At 42.2% G+C, this 19977-nt stretch overlaps 2 protein-coding genes across 5 annotated transcripts in view; both read left to right on the forward strand.

The window, feature by feature from the left end:
• The window catches only part of actr3b (actin related protein 3B), a 25085-nt gene extending 9638 nt beyond the window's left edge, over positions 1 to 15447 (forward strand). The window contains exons 2-12 of one of the 3 annotated variants that reach the window (XM_008402208.3): positions 8389 to 8444; positions 8521 to 8666; positions 8738 to 8848; positions 9750 to 9845; positions 9910 to 10017; positions 10089 to 10232; positions 10308 to 10481; positions 10899 to 10991; positions 11106 to 11231; positions 13979 to 14062; positions 14148 to 15447. In XM_008402208.3, the coding sequence (XP_008400430.1) occupies positions 8756 to 8848; positions 9750 to 9845; positions 9910 to 10017; positions 10089 to 10232; positions 10308 to 10481; positions 10899 to 10991; positions 11106 to 11231; positions 13979 to 14062; positions 14148 to 14243 (1014 nt within the window). In that variant the 5' untranslated portion in view covers positions 8389 to 8444; positions 8521 to 8666; positions 8738 to 8755 and the 3' untranslated portion in view covers positions 14244 to 15447. Of the gene's footprint in view, positions 1 to 8388; positions 8445 to 8520; positions 8667 to 8737; positions 8890 to 9749; positions 9846 to 9909; positions 10018 to 10088; positions 10233 to 10307; positions 10482 to 10898; positions 10992 to 11105; positions 11232 to 13978; positions 14063 to 14147 lie in introns of those variants that run through there. The other 2 variants (XM_008402209.3, XM_008402210.3) reach the window with 2 other exon arrangements.
• A 427-nt stretch (positions 15448 to 15874) lies between these two features.
• On the forward strand, positions 15875 to 18561 carry xrcc2 (X-ray repair complementing 2). Of its 2 annotated transcripts, XM_008402211.2 has the most exons (6): positions 15875 to 16204; positions 16607 to 16688; positions 16759 to 16794; positions 16865 to 17014; positions 17092 to 17353; positions 18163 to 18561. In XM_008402211.2, the coding sequence occupies exons 1-6, from the start codon at positions 16184 to 16186 to the stop codon at positions 18485 to 18487; spliced, it is 876 nt and encodes a 291-aa protein (XP_008400433.1). In that variant the 5' UTR covers positions 15875 to 16183; the 3' UTR covers positions 18488 to 18561. The 2 variants fall into 2 exon arrangements, with proteins under 2 accessions (XP_008400433.1, XP_008400434.1); XM_008402212.2 differs by lacking the exon at positions 16759 to 16794.
• The last annotated feature ends 1416 nt before the right edge of the window (positions 18562 to 19977 follow it).

Raw genomic sequence — 19977 nt, forward strand, 5'->3', positions numbered from 1 at the left:
TGTATCTGTATGTATGCTGTATGTATGCTGTATATATGCTGTATGTATGCTGTATGTATGCTGTATGCTGTATGTATGCTGTAATGTAGCTGTATGTATGCTGTATGTATGCTGTATGTATGCTTTATGCTGTATTATGCGTATGTATGCTGTATGCTGTATGTATGCTGTATGTATGCTGTGTTGTATGCTGTATAGTATGCTGTATGTATGCTGTATGTGTATGTATGCTGTATGCTGTTGTATGCTGTATGCTGTATGTATGCTGTATGTATGCTGTATATGCTGTATGTTGCTGTATTTGTGTATGTTGTATGTTCTGTATTGTTTTTATGTGTATGTTGTATGTATGCTGTTGTTGGTATGTATGCTGTATTATGTATGCTGTATGTTTGTATATATGCTGTATGTATGCCTGTATGTATGCTGTATGTATGCTGTATGTATGCTGTATGTATGCTGTATGTATGCTGTATATATGCTGTATGTATGCTGTATGTATGCTGTATGTTGTTTATGTATGCTGTATGTTATTGCTGTATGTATGCTGTATTGTATGCTGTATGTATGCTGTATGTATGCTGTATGATATGCTGTATGTATGTGTATTATGCTGTATGTATGCTTTGTATGTATGCTGTATATATGCTGTATGTATGTTGTATGTATGTTTTATGTATGCTGTATGTATGCTGTATGTATGCTGTATGTATGTTGTATGTATGCTGTATATATGCTGTATGTATGCTGTATGTATGCTGTATGTATGCTGTATGTATGCTGTATGTTATGCTGTATGTATGCTGTATGTGCTGTATGTATGCTGTATGTATGCTGTATGTATGCTATGTGTATGTATGCTGTATGTATGCTGTATGTATGCTGTATATATGCTGTATGTATGCTGTATGTATGCTGTATGTATGCTGTATTATGCTGTATGTATGCTGTATGTATGCTGTATGTTGCTGTATGTATGCTGTTATGCTATGTATGCTGTATGCTGTATGTATGTTATGTATGCTGTATTATGCTGTATGTATGCTGTATGTTGTTATGCTGTATGTATGCTGATTATGCTGATGTATGCTGTATGTATGCTGTATTTTTGTATGTATGTTGTATGTATGCTGTATGTATGCTGTATGTGTATTGCTTTATGTATGTTGTATGTATGTTTTATGTATGCTGTATGTATGCTGTATGTATGCTGTATGTATGCTGTATATATGCTGTATGTATGCTTGTATGGTATGCTGTATGTATGCTGTATGTATGCTGTATGTATGCTGTATGTATGCTGTATGTATGCTGTATGTATGCTGTATGTATGCTGTATATATGCTGTATGTATGCTGTATATGTATTATGCTGTTTTATGCTGTATGTATGCTGTATATATGCTGTATGTATGCTGTATCTGTATGCTGTATGTATGCTGTATGTATGCTGTATGCTGTATGTATGCTGTATGTATGCTGTATGTATGCTGTATGTATGCTGTATGTATGCGTATGCTGTATGTATGCTGTATGTATGCTGTATGTATGCTGTATGTAGTATGTATGCTGTATGCTGTTTGTATGCTGTATGTTGTATTTATGCTTTATGCTGTATGTATGCAGTATGTATGCTGTATGTATATGCTGTATGTATGCTGTATGTATTGCTGTATGTATGCTGTATGTATGCTGTATGTATGCTTTGTATGCGTATTATGCTGTATGTATGCTGTATGTATGCTGTATAGCTGTATGTTGCTGTATGTATGCTGTATGTATGCTGTATGTATGCTGTATGTATGCTGTATGTATGCTGTATGTATATATGCTGTATGTATGCTGTATGTGTATGTATGCTGTATGTATGCTGTATGTAATGCTGTATTATGCTGTATGTATGCTGTATATATGCTGTATGTGCTTATGTATGCTGTATGTATGCTGTATGTATGCTGTATGTATGCTGTATGTATGCTGTATGTATGCTGTATGTATATGCTGTATGTATGCTGTATGTATGCTGTATGTATGTGTATGTATGTATGTTGTATGTATTGTCTGTATGCTGTATGTATGCTGTATGTATGTGTATGCTGTATGTATGCTGTATGTATGCTGTATGTATGCTGTATTGTATGCTGTAGTATGTATGCTGTATGTATGCTGTATATATGCTGTATGTATGCTGTATGATATGCTGTATGTATGCTGTATGTATGCTGTATGTATGCTGTATGTATGCTGTATGTATGCTGTATGTATGCTGTATGTATGGTATGTATGCTGTATTATGCTGTATGCTGTATGTATGCTGTTATGCTATTATGCTGTATAGTATGCTTATATTTTGCTGTATGTATGCTGTTATATGCTGTATGTATGCTGTATGTATGTATGCTGTATGTATGCTGTATATATGCTGTATGTATGCTGTATGTATGCTGTATGTATGCTGTATGCTGTATGTATGCTGTATTGTATGTTATGCTGTATGCTGTATGTATGCTGTATGTATGCTATTATGCTGTATGTATGCTGTATGCTGTATGTATGCTGTATGTATGCTGTATTGTATGCTGTATGTATGCTGTATGTTGTTGTATGTATGCTGTATGTATGCTGTATATATTGCTGTATGTATGCTGTATGTATGCTGTATGTATGCTGTATGTATGCTGTATATATGCTGTATGTATGCTGTATGTATGCTGTATGTATGCTGTATGTATGCTGTATGTATGCTGTATGTATGTTGTATGTATGCTGTATATGCTGTATGTATGCTGTATGTGTATGTTGCTGTATTATGCTGTATGTATGCTGTATATATGCTGTATGTATGCTGTATGTATGCTGTATGTATGCTGTATGTGTGTATGCTGTATGTATATGCTGTATTATGGCTGTATGTATGCTGTATGTATGCTGTAGTGTAATGCTGTATGTATGTTGTTTGCTGTATGTATGCTGTATGTATGCTGTATGTATGCTGTATATATGCTGTATGTATGCTGTATGTATGCTGTATGGTATGCTGTATGTATGCTGTATGTATGTATGTATGCTGTATGTGTATGTATGCTGTATGTTTGTATGCTGTAGTATGCTGTATATATGCTGTATGTATGCTGTATGTATGCTGTATGGTATGCTGTATATATGCTGTATGTATGCTGTATGTATGCTGTATGTATGCTGTATTATTTGTGTATTGTATGCTGTATTAGTATGCTGTATGTATTTTTTTTTTTTTTTTGCTGTATGTATGCTGTATGCTGTATGTATGGATGTATTGTATGCTGTATGGTAGTATGCTGTATGTATGCTGTATGTATGCTGTATGCTGTATGTTTTATTTTTTTTTTTATGCTGTATGTTATGCTGTATGTATGTGTATGTATGCTGTTTATGCTGATATATTGTGTATGCTGTATGTTGCTGTATGTATGCTGTATGCTTATGTGTTATTGCTGTATGTATGCTGTATGTATGTTGTTATGGTATGCTGTTATGCTGTATGTATGCTGTATGCGTGTATCTGTTTATGCTGTATGTATGTGCTGTATGTATGCTGTATTATGTATGTATGCTGTATGTATGCTGTATTATTTGTTCTGTATGTATGCTGTATGTTTTTATGCTGTATGTATGCTGTATTGGTTATGCTGTATGTATGCTGTATGGGTATGCTGTAATATATGCTGTATGTATGCTGTATGTATTATGCTGTATTTTGTTATTTGCTGTATTGTTATTTTTTTTTATGTGCTGTATGTATGCTGTATGTATGCTGTATGTATGCTGTATGTATGTTATGTTGTATGGTATGCTGTATGTATGCTGTATGTTATGCTGTATATATGCTGTATGTATGCTGTATGTATGCTGTATGTATGCTGGTATGCTGTATATATGCTGTATGTATGCTGTATAGTATGCTGTATGTATGCTGTATAGTATGCTGTATGGTATGCTGTATGTATGCTGTATGTATGCTGTATGTATGCTGTATGTATGCTGTATGTATGCTGTATATATGCTGTATGTATGCTGTATGCTGTATGTATGCTGTATGCTGTATGTATGCTGTATGCTGTATGTATGCTGTATGTATGCTGTATATATGCTGTATGTATGCTGTATGTATGCTGTATGTTGTATGTATGCTGTATGCTGTATGTATGCTGTATGTTGTATGTATGCTGTATGCTGTATGTATGCTGTATGTTTTATGTATGCTGTATGCTTTATGTATGCTGTATGTATGCTGTATGTCTGCTGTATGTATGCTGTATGTTTTTTGTATGCTGTATGCTTGTATGCGTAATGCTGTATGTATGCTGTATGTATGTTGTATATATGCTGTATGTATGCTGTATGTATGCTGTATATATGCTGTATGTATGCTGTATATATGCTGTATGTATGCTGTATGTATGCTGTATATATGCTGTATGTATGCTGTATATATGCTGTATGTATGCTGTATATATGCTGTATGTATGCTGTATATATGCTGTATGTATGCTGTATGTATGCTGTATGCTGTATGTATGCTGTATATATGCTGTATGTATGCTGTATGTATGCTGTATGTATGCTGTATGTATGCTGTATATATGCTGTATGTATGCTGTATATATGCTGTATGTATGCTGTATGTATGCTGTATGTATGCTGTATATATGCTGTATGTATGCTGTATGTATGCTGTATGTATGCTGTATGTATGCTGTATATATGCTGTATGTATGCTGTATATATGCTGTATATATGCTGTATGTATGCTGTATGTATGCTGTATATATGCTGTATGTATGCTGTATGTATGCTGTATGTATGCTGTATGTATGCTGTATGTATGCTGTATATATGCTGTATGTATGCTGTATGCTGTATGTATGCTGTATGCTGTATGTATGCTGTATGTATGCTGTATATATGCTGTATGTATGCTGTATGTATGCTGTATGCTGTATGTATGCTGTATGTTGTATGTATGCTGTATGCTGTATGTATGCTGTATGTTGTATGTATGCTGTATGCTGTATGTATGCTGTATGTTGTATGTATGCTGTATGCTGTATGTATGCTGTATGTATGCTGTATGTATGCTGTATGTTGTATGTATGCTGTATGTTGTATGTATGCTGTATATATGCTGTATGTATGCTGTATGTATGCTGTATGTATGCTGTATGTATGCTGTATGTATGCTGTATGTATGCTGTATGTATGCTGTATGTATGCTGTATGTATGCTGTATGTATGCTGTATGTATGCTGTATGTATGCTGTATGTATGCTGTATGTATGCTGTATGTATGCTGTATGTATGCTGTATATATGCTGTATGTATGCTGTATGTATGCTGTATGTATGCTGTATGTATGCTGTATGTATGCTGTATGTATGCTGTATATATGCTGTATGTATGCTGTATGTATGCTGTATGTATGCTGTATGTATGCTGTATGTATGCTGTATATATGCTGTATGTATGCTGTATGCTGTATGTATGCTGTATGTATGCTGTATGTATGCTGTATGTATGCTGTATGTTGTATGTATGCTGTATGCTGTATGTATGCTGTATGTTGTATGTATGCTGTATGCTGTATGTATGCTGTATGTTGTATGTATGCTGTATGCTGTATGTATGCTGTATGTTGTATGTATGCTGTATGCTGTATGTATGCTGTATGTTGTATGTATGCTGTATGCTGTATGTATGCTGTATGCTGTATGTATGCTGTATGTTGTATGTATGCTGTATGTTGTATGTATGCTGTATGCTGTATGTATGCTGTATGTATGTATGCTGTATGCTGTATGTATGCTGTATGTTGTATGTATGCTGTATGCTGTATGTATGCTGTATGCTGTATGTATGCTGTATGCTGTATGTATGCTGTATGTTGTATGTATGCTGTATGTTGTATGTATGCTGTATGCTGTATGTATGCTGTATGCTGTATGTATGCTGTATGCTGTATGTATGCTGTATGTTGTATGTATGCTGTATGCTGTATGTATGCTGTATGTATGCTGTATGTTGTATGTATGCTGTATGCTGTATGTATGCTGTATGTTGTATGTATGCTGTATGCTGTATGTATGCTGTATGTTGTATGTATGCTGTATGTATGCTGTATGTTGTATGTATGCTGTATGCTGTATGTATGCTGTATGTATGTTATATGTATGTTATATGTATGCTGTATGTATGCTGTATGTATGCTGTATGTATGCTGTATGTATGCTGTATGTATGCTGTATGCTGTATGCTGTATGTATGCTGTATGTATGCTGTATGTATGCTGTATGTTGTATGTATGCTGTATGCTGTATGTATGCTGTATGTTGTATGTATGCTGTATGCTGTATGTATGCTGTATGTTGTATGTATGCTGTATGCTGTATGTATGCTGTATGTATGCTGTATGTATGCTGTATGTTGTATGTATGCTGTATGCTGTATGTATGCTGTATGTTGTATGTATGCTGTATGCTGTATGTATGCTGTATGTATGCTGTATGTATGCTGTATGTATGCTGTATGTATGCTGTATGTATGCTGTATGTATGCTGTATGTATGCTGTATGCTGTATGTATGCTGTATATATGCTGTATGTATGCTGTATGTATGCTGTATGCTGTATGTATGCTGTATATATGCTGTATGTATGCTGTATGTATGTTATATGTATGTTATATGTATGCTCAGTGGCGCAAAAAGTGGGTATGCAGGGTATGCAACGCATAGGGGCGCAGCACCAGAGGGGGCGCCAAAACCCCGTCTGGAGGGGGCGGCGCGCCGATGATGTTTTCCCGTACACTAATGCGCGCCTTACGCTCCTTCACCTCGCACACATGACGAGGTAAATGTAGGGAGTTTTACCCTTCACGTATCGTTGCCTCGGGGGGGGGGGGGGGGGGCTGAGTGAGCGTCGCTCCTTCACCCTGACGTTCCGTCCCTCGGTCAGAGGGGGGGGGGGCGCCGATCTATGTTTTTGCATCCACCTGAATAATGTGTAGTTGCGCCACTGTGTATGCTGTATGTATGCTGTATGTATGCTGTATGTATGCTGTATGTATGCTGTATGTATGCTGTATGCTGTATGTATGCTGTATGTATGCTGTATGTATGCTGTATGTATGCTGTATGTATGCTGTATGTATGCTGTATGTATGCTGTATGTATGCTGTATGTATGCTGTATATATGCTGTATGTATGCTGTATGTATGCTGTATGTATGCTGTATGTATGCTGTATGTATGCTGTATGTATGCTGTATGTATGCTGTATGTATGCTGTATGCTGAGGCCACTGACTGGAACAAGCTCTCAGTCTAGGGTCAGTTCAGTTTAACTTGGAGCGTCATGCAGCTGCTCTGGGTCCCATTTAACCAGAGGAGCCTGAAGGCGTTTAGTGGGACCAGGACTCGGCTCCTATCTTCTTCTTTTGAAGGGTCTCCAGTTTCCTGAGATACCTGGGAAAGTGTTGCACCAGAAACATTACAGTAATTAATATGCGGCTCAATGACAGTTTCTTAGACAGCGGGTTAAAGAATGTAAGGACTCGTCTATGAAGACCCCCAGGAACTTTGTAGACCTCATTCTCATTATTTCCTCGTTTCCAATTTTAAGATTTATATGATGAGTGAATGATAAAAATGTATTTGGTCTAAACGAAATAAAATTTGTTTTGCTGATGTGAAAAAAAACCAAGTTTGCATCATCAGCAAAATAACTTTATGAAATATTTTAGAAGAGTTTACAAAGTCATTTATACAAATAATGAATCCTGGGGGAGCCCATGTTGATTAATAACTACATAATGAAGGTAACTTTAACCAGTCGTATGCCGTAACCCCATCGTGGTGCCGCTTCCTCAGTAATATGTTCAGATCTACTGTGTCGAACCTTAGAAAGGTTCTAGAAATGCCAGAGTCTCCTTGTTCTCGTGCATCTATCATTTTTTCAATAAGATCCAAAATAGCCAAACAGGTGCAGCTCTGTTTCCTGAATCCATACAGTGAAGTTGAAAGAATCAAACATTTCTTAAAATATTCAGTTAATCTGCTTTGGACAACTCTTTCAAGAACCTTTGATAAAGTTGGAAGAACAGGAATAGGGTGGTAATTGCTAATATCATCTTTATTTCTAGATTTGTAAATTGGAATGATTGGCATTTGAATGATCTATTGGGTCGGAACCACAGCGTTTTAGCTGTTTACTGGTTCTGCCAGGTTGGAACCACAACCAAAGTCCTCCAGATTTATTCTTAGTAAGCCTTATTTCCTGCTTGTTTTGCTATAATCAGTGAGTCTGTGTGTTGATTGCTCCTGTCTGGGCTGCTCTGCTGCTCTGTCCTGACTGCAGATACACCAAGATCGGCTATGCAGGAAACACGGAGCCACAGTTCATCATGCCGTCCTGTGAGTACCAGCTGAGTCTCCTCAGTTAGTACCGGTGGTTCTAGTACCACTGGGACAGTCTGCTTCTGCCGAACAGAACCCATCTGGTCTCCGCCAGGCATCGCCATCAAGGAGTCGGCCAGCATTGGAGAGCAGGCCCAGAGGAGGCTGGCCAGAGGAGTGGACGACCTGGACTTCTACATCGGAGACCAAGCCGTCGATAAACCCAACTATGCAACCAAGGTGAGCTGGTGGAGGAGGAAGAGGATGGAAGCTGATCGGGTCAGCAGACCGACTGTCTGTTTGCTGTTCAGTGGCCCATCCGTCATGGGATGGTGGAGGACTGGGATCTGATGGAGAAGTTCATGGAGCAGGTCATCTTCAAGTACCTGAGGGCCGAGCCAGAGGACCACAGCTTCCTGATGGTACAGACTCTGTGTGATGTCAACACAACTGCAATATTAAAGTAAGACAGGCTGATCCAACAGCAGAATCTAAAACTAGTTGCCTTACAGTCCTTGAATGTTTTATAAAAGAGTGAAATCCTACATCAGAGCACCTTACTTATCTACAGGTTTACAAGTCTTATATAGTGACACAAACATGTGAAATGGGGGTTCAGTTTACGATCCAGAAGCAAATCACAACCAGTCAGGTGTTGAAGACTGAACCCAGCAAGAGTCGCCTTCACATTCAGCTGAGCATCAGGACAGGTTCGAGGCCATGAGGACACGGGTCAATGATGAGGCTTAGAGATGTTGACGTTCAGCTCCAGAAGGGTTCGTTGTTCTAAGAAAGGTCTGAGATTTTCCACTATGCCATTCAGACACTGCAGCAAGTTTCCAGGTGACTCCTGGGTCTCCCAGAGGCCAGCAGGGGGAGCTCTGGGCATCAACCAAAACTACCAGGTTCCTTCCTGAGGGATACAGTGAGCTCTCCAGGATAGAGGGAAGCCGCTCCAAAGGCCATGTGAAGAACACGCTGGGTTTATTGGGTAGTAATGAAAGTCAGCTTCCTGGAAATGTAAAATAAATATTCTTGAAGAGGCTGAGAGTGTGACGGCTGCAGCATTCAGGGATTTCTACAGTCTGGTGTCGGTACGATCTATGTTCTGGTGTCGGTACGGTCTATGTTCTGGTCTTATTATAGTCTGTGTTCTTGTATCAGTACAATCTACATTCTGGAGACAGAACAGTGTATGTTGTGATTTTCAGCAGAAGGTTAATGGCAGTGTCTCCTGTCCAGGTAGGAAAAGAGGCAACAGGTGAGTGGATGTTTTCTTCGTCTTGTTCTCACCTCTGTGTGTGTTTGGGTCTACCTGAGCAGACAGAGCCTCCTCTCAACACTCCTGAAAACAGAGAGTACCTGGCTGAGATTATGTTTGAGACCTTTAACGTACCTGGGCTGTACATCGCAGTGCAGGTGAGAGCCTTCGAGCGTCCCAGGATGCTACAGACCTCCCTTGCTAACTGTGTTCCTCCCGCAGGCGGTGCTGGCCTTGGCGGCATCCTGGACGTCTCGCCAGGTGGGACAGCGGACCCTTACCGGCATCGTGATCGACAGTGGAGATGGAGTGACGCATGCCATTCCTGTGGTGAGAGCCGCACTCACCTTCAACGGCTATGCTGCGGCGGACGTTGCTCACTGATTGGATGTCTGCGGCAGGCCGAGGGTTACGTGATTGGAAGCTGTATAAAACACATCCCCATCGCAGGGCGGGACATCACCTTCTTCATCCAGCAGCTGCTCAGGGACAGAGAGGCGGGCATTCCTCCGGAGCAGTCACTGGAGACCGCCAAAGCCATCAAGGTGTTTCTCTGTTGCTGCTTGCTGTCTTCTTCTGTTTCCTCTGCTGCTCACCTCATGTTTTACCCTCGTATCTAGGAGCGGTACTGCTACATCTGTCCCGACATCGTGAGGGAGTTTGCCAAGTATGACTCCGATCCTGGGAAGTGGATCAAGCAGTTCCAAGGAATTAACGCAGTCACCAAGACCCCCTTCCACATTGACGTGGGCTACGAACGCTTCCTTGGACCCGAGATCTTCTTCCATCCCGAGGTTCCAGAACCAACTCACACGTCACGTCTCACATAGAAACACAATCAGAATAATCAACCCATAATTCAAACTCAGGTACATTCATCCCAACTGACCTAGTTATGAAGTCGACGGGGTGTCTGCCTCAGTAAACAGGGATGGAAGCATCTGCCTCCCTTTCTCCCTCTAGAACCTGCAGGAATCCAGTGACGTGCAGTCAAGTGAAGCTTTGCCTCACCTGTAATCCTTGCAAGTAAAATAGGTGCATGAGAAGTAAAGTAGATACCAACAACAATGAAAGAATAGCAAGCTGGTCTCTTCACAGTTTTACTCAATTTGTACTAAATTAAAGCTCAGCTTGAACAGGCCAGACTTTGGTTTAAAGTATTGGCTGACGTTAATTTTAAGCTAATTTAAATATTTTTCCATGGTTTCCAGTTTTCCAACCCAGATTTCATGCAGTCCATCTCTGATGTCATTGATGAGGTCATTCAAAGCTGTCCGATCGATGTGAGGCGGCCGCTCTACAAGGTGGGTCTAAGCACTGTCATTACCTCGAACACAGATGGTTTGGTGGTAAGATGTGTCACTGTGTTGGACTGTTTCCTGCCAGACTGACATGAGTCTGTGCTTCTCCGTTTCCAGAACATCGTTCTGTCCGGAGGCTCCACTATGTTCAGGGACTTTGGGCGGCGGCTGCAGCGAGACCTGAAGAGGACGGCGGACGCCCGGCTGAGGTTGAGCGAGGAGCTGAGTGGAGGACGCATCAAGGTCAGAACCGCTGGTTGCCTGCCCTCTTTCTAGCTCCTCCTAGTCATCGGCTGTCTGTTAAGGCAGAATGATGCTGCGGGACATCTGTCTCTGTTCAGTGACTTGGTCCGTCAACAGTACAAATGTGCCGATCGATCGGCCACCGATCATAATCGGCCGATTTCCGTGAAAAAGTGCATGATCGGCGATCATTGGCTCTTGTTGCCGATCACCTGCATCTCATTTCTCAGCCTGCCTGTGCAGCTGGTCTCCTCTTTCCTTCACTCTGCAAACGCGCAGCAACAAATCCTGCGATGTAAGACGCTGGTTCTGCTCTCGCTGTTGAACCGCTGCTACGCTACAGGTAGTAATATTTCACAGACTGAGCGCCGCTTCTGCTCCACCTGGTAGTGACTCTCACACCGAACCTCTGCTTAAAGCTGCAGCATCTAACCTAAAAAATACATTTTACATACGTATTAAAACTTTCGCTGTCCTAACATGAGACAGATAATCTCTAAAAAATAATCGATCTCCTCCCTGCTCTGCATAATTACTCCGCTCAGTCAGAAACAGCCAATCAGAGCTAGCAGTAATCAGCTAGCCACCATGCTAACAGGAAGTTTTCATTCAGTAACTCTGGATTGTTTATTGTAATGGATCCTGTATTTGACTTTGAATGTAAGTTTTATACTTTAATCTTTTGGCAATGTTGGTGTTTTATTTTGGCTCTTTGCATAATTTAGCCTCTTCAGAGCCTCCATATGTTTTCAGTCTGTTAAAGATGGTATTATTGATAACAGGACAATTTGCACAATGCCTGTTTTGTTTAGTTTTCTTCTTGGAAAAAGTTATTAAAAACAAGTTTTTGTCTAAATTATGGTGATTTTATGGTTCCTTTATCCACATAATGTAATCGGTAGTGTTTATGATAAAAAAAAAAAATTATGCGATCGATATCGGTGAAAGTAGTTTTAAATTCTTGGGTACTATGACAAAAGTAAAACTGCTTCTTTGTGTGACTTGGAGTTTCTGTGCTGATTAATTTTTTTGCAAAGTGATAAAAGCTGGTATCTCTTGAATCGCTACAAAATAAAGCTGTATTTCCTCCTTCAGCCCACTGGCTGCAATGTTGACACCTTGAGATGCCGAGAACCAAATCCTGAACATCATGGCATGGAGTCATCCCAGTTTTCCACGTCTGGCATAGTGGGGAGAACAAGTATTTGATCCACTGTTGATTTTTCAGGTTTTCCACTTGCAAAGCTTGTAGAAAACTGTAATTTTTATCATAGATACTCTTCAACTGTGAGTGATGGAATCTAAAACAAAAATCCAGAAAAATACAATGTATGATTTTTAAATAATTAATTTCCATTTTATTGTGTGAAATAAGTATTTGATACACCAGAAAGGAAAACCTGGAAAATCAACAGTGGATCAAATACTTGTTCTCCCCACTGTGTAACCATTCACTGCATCTTTTAAACTGGTTCTACTGGTCCTGTGTCCAGACAGAGGGATAATCAGTAGCCCAGCATCATGACCTGCTTGTTCTGAAGATCCTGCAGCTTCTCTTCCTAACATGGCGCCTCCTCACCCTGACTCTCATACTGACAGGAGGAACCACAGAGCTCTGTTAGGTTAAAGCTCATCTTCTGAAGTTGGGATGTTTTTCCTCCAACAGGTTCCAGAGGAATCACCTCAAACCAGATGTTGGACTGGATTTTATTTCATTTGTGAATGTTAGAGTTTCAACAGTGGAGCTATAAAGGTTATTATTTTGGAGAAAATCTCATCAACATCAATATTTTCACTAAATAAGAGGCAAAACAAATTGATAGAGGAAAAGCCTCTCAGACTCTGAGCTCAAAGCGAGATCCCAGAGAGCAATAAAACTATTATTTTTGAATTAGACAATTAAATTTCACATAATTATCGCGGTAGAAGCCATTTGTTTGTTAAATACTTAAACATATTTACCGTGTTTGTTTGTTGTGAATGACTTTAGTCACACAGATCGAGGTAATTAGTCCAAGTTTGTCGTATGTAGGACGTTCAGAAACTACAGCAGCTGTGATGAGACACAGCAAAGGTAAAACTACCTGAACAGGTGATCAACTCTAAACCACTCGCACCTTTTTACTCTCTCTGTCACACCCGTTGCCATGGCAACCTCCTGAAAACATTCAGTCCGTTACGATATCAGGTTTTCAGGCTTGATATTTATTTAGTGATCAGTAATAATCATGAACACAGAGATGGTTGATTGGTTCATTTTAATCTGTTATTTTAATAATGGAACCGAAACGCACAGAATTGCGCAACACCTTGTTGAAACAATAATCACTGAGATTATTATTGTTGTTGGGTCATTAATTTGAAAACGTTTTGTTGACTTTTTGTTGTTCTTTAATAAAATGATGAACGTTTTGATAAGGAGTCAGAGGAGGACGTGCTGCTCTCAGCGCGGCGTTAAGCTATTTATTAACTGATTAAATGTGTTTTAGATTGTTCTTGAAAAACTAATCAGTCACGCTGCACAGTGAATCCACTGATTATTTACAGCAGACAGCTGCTCCTCTCTTGCAGGTACTGGGAACACCAGCTAAATCTTTTAGGGGTAGCGGTACCCTGCCGTACCCCCTTACTTTCACCCCTGGTGATCGGAATCGGCAGGAAAAAACCTGATCGGCACATTTCTAGTCAACAGCAGAAGCGTGTTGGTTCTGGACCGTGTTTATCTCAGCGTCTCTGTGTTTCTGCAGCCGAAGCCGATGGAGGTCCAGGTGGTGACCCATCACATGCAGCGCTACGCTGTCTGGTTTGGAGGCTCCATGCTGGCGTCCACGGTGAGGATGGACGAACTTCAACTGGTCTGAAGCGCTGAGCTCCTCCTGCTGCCCTCATGCTCTGCTGTTGCTTCTGTTCCTGCAGCCCGAGTTCTTCCAGGTCTGTCACTCCAAGAAGGACTACGATGAGATCGGCCCCAGCATCTGTCGACACAACCCCGTCTTTGGCATCATGTCCTGATGGGGCCCGTCGCCATGCCTTCTACTCAGTACCGGACGCCTAACTGTTAGCTTTGTGTGATTCCTGTGAGCTTGTTAGCATACTGTCTCTGCAGAAAGAAAGAGTTAGCATGTTAGCTAGAAGGCATGATGATCATTCTGCTGCAGCAGAGACGCCATTTTATTTACCCCAGAGATGGGGTAGGGTTAGTCCTAACCCTAGCAGCTGATGGTAGCTATTAGCTGTTATCTTATCTTTTAGCTGCAGCTGGCTATTAGCTATTAGCTGTTGCCATCTACCAGCTATTTGCCTCTGTGAGCAATTAGCTGCTGCAAACTGTTAGATGTTGTTAGCTGTTAGCTTCTGCTAGCTTTCAGCTGATGGCCACTATTATCGGCTGCCAGTTGTTGTTAGCTACTGTTAGTTATTAGCTGATACTAGCTATGAACCAGTGTTAGCTTTTAGCTGCGGTTAGCTGATGCTAGTTGTTAGCTGCTATTTGTTCTCAGTTGCTGCTAGCTGATGTTAGCTATCCTTCATTTCTGATGTAGCGCTGAGGTTTCTGGCTGCAGCCTCTTCTTCCTCGTCAGTCGGTCGCGTCCTCTCAGGTGTTTGTCTTGGTTCCAGACCGGCTGCTGAAGCTTGAGCTGCCTCACCAGGTGTAACTGAGGCAGAACTGATAAAGGGCCACAGGTTGATCAGTTTCCCATCTTTCTTCCTGATTCTCTTTCATCTATGCATCTGTCAGGCTGCCTGCAGAGCTGCAGATGCTGGGTCCTCTCTGACCACGCTGCTGGCTTCCTGGGGCCCTCCTCCCTCATGTTTGTTCTCTCTAGCAGAGTTCTGGACCTTCAGTCAGCCATATTGGGCTGTGTTCTTTGTCATGAGATGTACACTATCAGGCCTGTGAGACGGCTCCGATGTTTCTACTCAAACTTCTATGTTGACAGGACGCCTCCATCAGGTTCCTGCACTAATCCTCCACTAGGGGGCGCTGAGGTTTTGAACAGATCACCACACTGACGCTGTACTGAATCCTCGGCATGCAGAGATGAACCAGAACCAACAGGAGTTTGGACCTGTGTTAAAGGGAGAGTACACATTTTCTCAGCCGATTCTGTTTGTTTTTCTGCTTCACTCACAGCTCTAAGAATCTTTATATTTGTAAAGAAATGAAAACTGACCTTTATGAGAAATTCTAAGGTCAATAAAATGTAAACACTCACTGACGTGTCTGCTGGATTCACTGAGACGTGGTGCGTTCAGGTGCCGTCAGTCAGTCGCTGACACACAGACGAGGCAGTGAGGCCTGACTTCTCTGGAAAAAAAAGACAACATATTTTTTAATCTCAGATTATTTTATTAAGCTTTACATTAAAACTTGATGCTCATTGTTGATTTTAGCTGTTCTCTATATAATAATGGATTAAAATAATACAGACAGAGAAAACACATGACTTACTGAACAAAAGGTCGCATAGAGAAAGAAACTTTCTATTCTTCATAAATGATCTTTTCATAATGTCAGTTACTTTCAACACATTATTCATAATAACATCTACAGCGTTGGCCCTCCATCATCATCATTTTAATCTCAGCTGCCTTCCTCTTATTCCTCCATATGGAGGTAAAAGTTGGTTGACTTGTAATTTTATTTATTTTTCGTGATGGGGAAGAAAAGCCGAGATGCCCTTTACGCATAAACACACTTTTATTGTGAAAACGTGAGTCTTATTTTGTCAGCCGGAAGTGATGTCACCGTCAACAAACCGATTCACTGGTTGTTCGTTCACTTTAATAAACCAACGCTTCTTGTTTCTCTGTAATGTATCCGTCTGGGCTTTTCCGAACCGGCATCGAACTTAAATCTTATTCCAGCTGCTGCCTCGAATAAAACCCAGCAACCGGAAGTCGAAGCGTTCCCGCGCAAATGATCCTGAGGAAGAGGAAGGTGGACAGAGATGAGTGAGAGCGGGACTCAGGTGAGCTTGTGATGCGGACAGGTGACCTGGATGTGGTCACCGAGTTTAGAGTCCAAATCTTTTAACACCGGAACTGTCTGTTGGCTTTTCAAAATTAAATCCCAACTCCGGTTAGTTGTAGCGCAATTAGTACAGAAAAGATCTACAGCTCTTCAAACAATAGAAATACTAAATATTTTTTCATCTCAGATTATTTTATTAAGCTTGACATTAAAACTTGATGTGAAGTTTTAATGGACTGTCACAGTAAAAGTCCAGGCCAGGTTCAGCAGTCAGTCTACCCCTGAGGCTTTTCAAAGTAAAAGCTCATCTCAGGTTTGGTGGTAGCGCCTTTTATCAGTATATATTCTAGTGTTGGTCCAGTCTATGTTCCGGTACCATCCGTGTTGGTGTCTCCTGCAGCTGTTTGCCCGTCTGGAGGCCCGGCGCTGCCTGAAGGACGTTGAGCCTCGGCTGTTTGCCGGTGATGGAGGACCTGACCGTGGTACGTAGCTCCACCCACTTCTCAGCTGACCAGTAATCAGGCTGTTTCTGACTGTGTGTCTGACTGGCAGGGGAGGTGGTGGAGGTGTACGGTCCGGAGGGGACAGGTGAGGTTTCATTGGGTCCACGGGTGCCGTGTCCTGACCCACTTGAGCCCTTTTGTTCTGGTGTCTCCAGGAAAGACGGAGCTGCTCTACCACCTGCTGTGTCGCTGCGTCCTGCCAGAGACAGCTGGCGGTCTGGAGGTGGACGTCGTCTTTGTGGACACACTCTACAGTCTGGACATGTTCCGGCTGGCCAGTGTTCTGGACAGTCGACTGAACGCAGGTGAAGCCAACGACATCTGCAGGGTTTGAAGACTTCAGATCAGCTTACCGGAACATGACTGGTTCCTTTCTCTCCAGGTGATTCTGCCGGGTCTGATGATGCGGTTCTGCGCTCGTGTCTGTCTCGCCTCCTGGTGGTCCGCTGCTCCTGTTCTTCCCAGCTCCTCCTCACCCTTCACTTCCTGGAGACCACCTTGTCTTCTCGACCCAGAGCAGCGCTCCTTCTCATTGACAGCATCTCGGCGTTCTATTGGTCGGATCGCAGTGAGGGCGGAGCCAGCGTTGCCAAGCAGGAGGAGAAGCTCAGCAGGTGTTCGGAGCTGCTGGGTCGACTGCTCAGGTGGATCCTTCAAGTGTGTCCTAGACAGTCTGTAGAGGGTTGACCTCTGTCAGACTGTCTGAAGACCCTACCTGTCCATCTGAGCTGGTACACGGAGGGCAGGGGGTTTGGTTCAGTTCTGGGTCACTAGGAGGTTCCAGTGGGTCGGGGTGGAGGGCTTGGTGGTGCAGAGGTAAAGCATAGCCCACATACGGAGGCCTTAGTCCTCGATGTGGACGTCACAGGTTCGAGTCCTGGCCTGATTACCTTTACTTCCCCTCTCATTACTGACTTCCTGTCAACTCACTGTCAGATTTTGGCCACTAGAGCCAATGAAACGGGTGGAAGGTTCTTCAGCAGGTCCAACTGGACATATAGAAAGTTCTCGTGTCCTTTAAAAGGCCTGAACAAATTCTGCAATGTGGGACTTAAAGTTCTTCCCAGGAGATGTTCTGACCAGAGAACAGTCTTCTGGTTTATTTGGTCTTTAGCAGGACTGACCCGTTCAGTAGAGTCCAGTCCATTGCAGTACATCAGTAGCAACCTTGATCAGAAACTCAGATCAGTGACCCGGTCCTGTGATGGTGACCCAGGTTCATGGTTCTGGAGCTCAGTCCGTGACCCGAGGATCCAATGTTCAGTACTGGATCAAGGAACCAGATCCAGATGTTCTCAGACCAGGAACCACTCCATCTGATCAGCTCCAGTAAAACAACACAGTTCTCTGTTCTTGGGGAGGATGTGCGAGCCTTAGAGTTCAAAGTTCAAGGTTGCATTGGTCAATCATGTGGTTCTGACAGCTGATGTCCTGTTCTGTGGTTCCCCCTCAGGGACTTCAGAATCACCATCTTTGCAACCTGCCACCCCATCAGGAGAGGTTCCAATGGACCACAATCCTCCTCAGAGGCAGACCGGTCCCACCTCTGCCGTGCCTGGCAGCGTCTGGTGACCCATCGGCTGGTTTGCTCCAGACAGGAAGCTGAACATAACCCAGCAAATGGAGACGAAGGGAGCGGAGAGCAGAGGAACTGGCAGGTCTTCACCGTCCACTGCTCCTCCTGGACCGGCACCAAGGCTTCCAGGGTCAGCTCCTTCAGAGTGACGGATGGTGGCGTGGAGTTCATCTGGACCCCCAGACCTCCTCCTGCTCTTTAAAGACTCACTGTTGATGTTTGTAACTTCATTATGATGACATGTTGGGATTTAATAAAACCAGAGATGGATCGGAATCTGGATCATCAGTTGTTTGGTTTGACCAGTGGAAATAATCAATAGAGATGACTGTAGAAATGATCAGCAAAGATAAGTAGAGATAACCAGAGTAAAAATCAGAAGCAGTTTTTAATATTTGTTTCACTGATGAAGGGAACTAACCATCGATCCAGAAGTAATCATACCCTGGTTAAATGATTAAACCACATGTTATTACCAAACCAACTTTATTTATAAAGCACTATATAACAGCCACAGCTGGTACAAAGTGCTGTACATTAAAACACAATAACAATAAAAAAACTTACAATTTAAAACTGGATCCTGCTGGTGTTGAAAGCCAAGTAAAATAGACGAGCTTTAAAGTGGACAGTGAAGGGGCGTCTCTGACCTGCCAAGCCAAGTCGGTCCATAACTTTGGGCCCAGGACAGAGAAGCTCTGACCCTCTGAGCCTCCTGGACCTCTGGACCTCCAGGAGCAGCTGGACCTGAGAGACCGATGGGGCCCGTAGGGGTGAAGAAGCTCAGAGGTCAGCCGGGGTGAGATTATGTAGTGATTTAAAAACAAACATAAGAATTTTAAAATGAATCCTAAAATATACAGGCAGCCAGTGAAGTGAGGCCAGGTCAGGGGTCAGGGGTCACATGCTCCCTCTTTCCAGTTCCTGTAAAAAGTGGTGCAGCAGCATCTGAACCAGCTGCAGCAACTGACTGACTCCCAGATGAAGGGAGTCACATTAATCCAACCGAGTGGAAATAAAAGCCTGGATCATGTTTCAACATGGAAAGAAAAGATTTCACTGACGCCCATCGCCTTAACGGATAAAAGCTGGACTTAACCACGGCTCTGATCTGGCTGTCCAGTTAAAAATCACCTTAAAACCAAGATCTGTAATAACAGGTTTAAAATAAACCTCCAAGGGTCAAAGGTCAACAGAGGAGGACTCACAGGAGCCACTGGGTCCAAACACCATCACCTCTGTTTTGTTTTCATTAAAGTTTAAAAAGTTCAGGGCCAACCAAGCTTTAATATCACCAGACATGCCAGGAGATGTTTGATGGACGTCCTTCTGCTTCAGGGGCAAATAAACCTGACAGTCATCAGCATAACAATGAAATGAGATCCCATGTTTCCTGAGGATGGAACCCAGAGGCAGTAAATACAGAGAGAAAAGCAGAGGGCCCAGAATTGAGCCCTGTGGGACACCATAAGGCATCGAAGCAGCAGATGATTCAGAGTCACTAATTTTCACTGAAATGGTTCTCTCCTCCAGGTAAAACCTGAACCATCTAAGAACAGTGCCATCAATACCTACAACGTGATGTAATTATTAAAATGTGGTGGTCTACAGTATCAAAGGCAGCAGTTTGGTCACGTAGGATCAGAACAACATGGTGACCAGAATCACATGCAAGAAGGACGTCATTAAAAC

The sequence above is a fragment of the Poecilia reticulata genome, chromosome 20 (assembly GCF_904066995.2).
Source record: "Poecilia reticulata chromosome 20, P_reticulata-male-v2, whole genome shotgun sequence".
Classification (NCBI taxonomy): domain Eukaryota; kingdom Metazoa; phylum Chordata; class Actinopteri; order Cyprinodontiformes; family Poeciliidae; genus Poecilia; species Poecilia reticulata.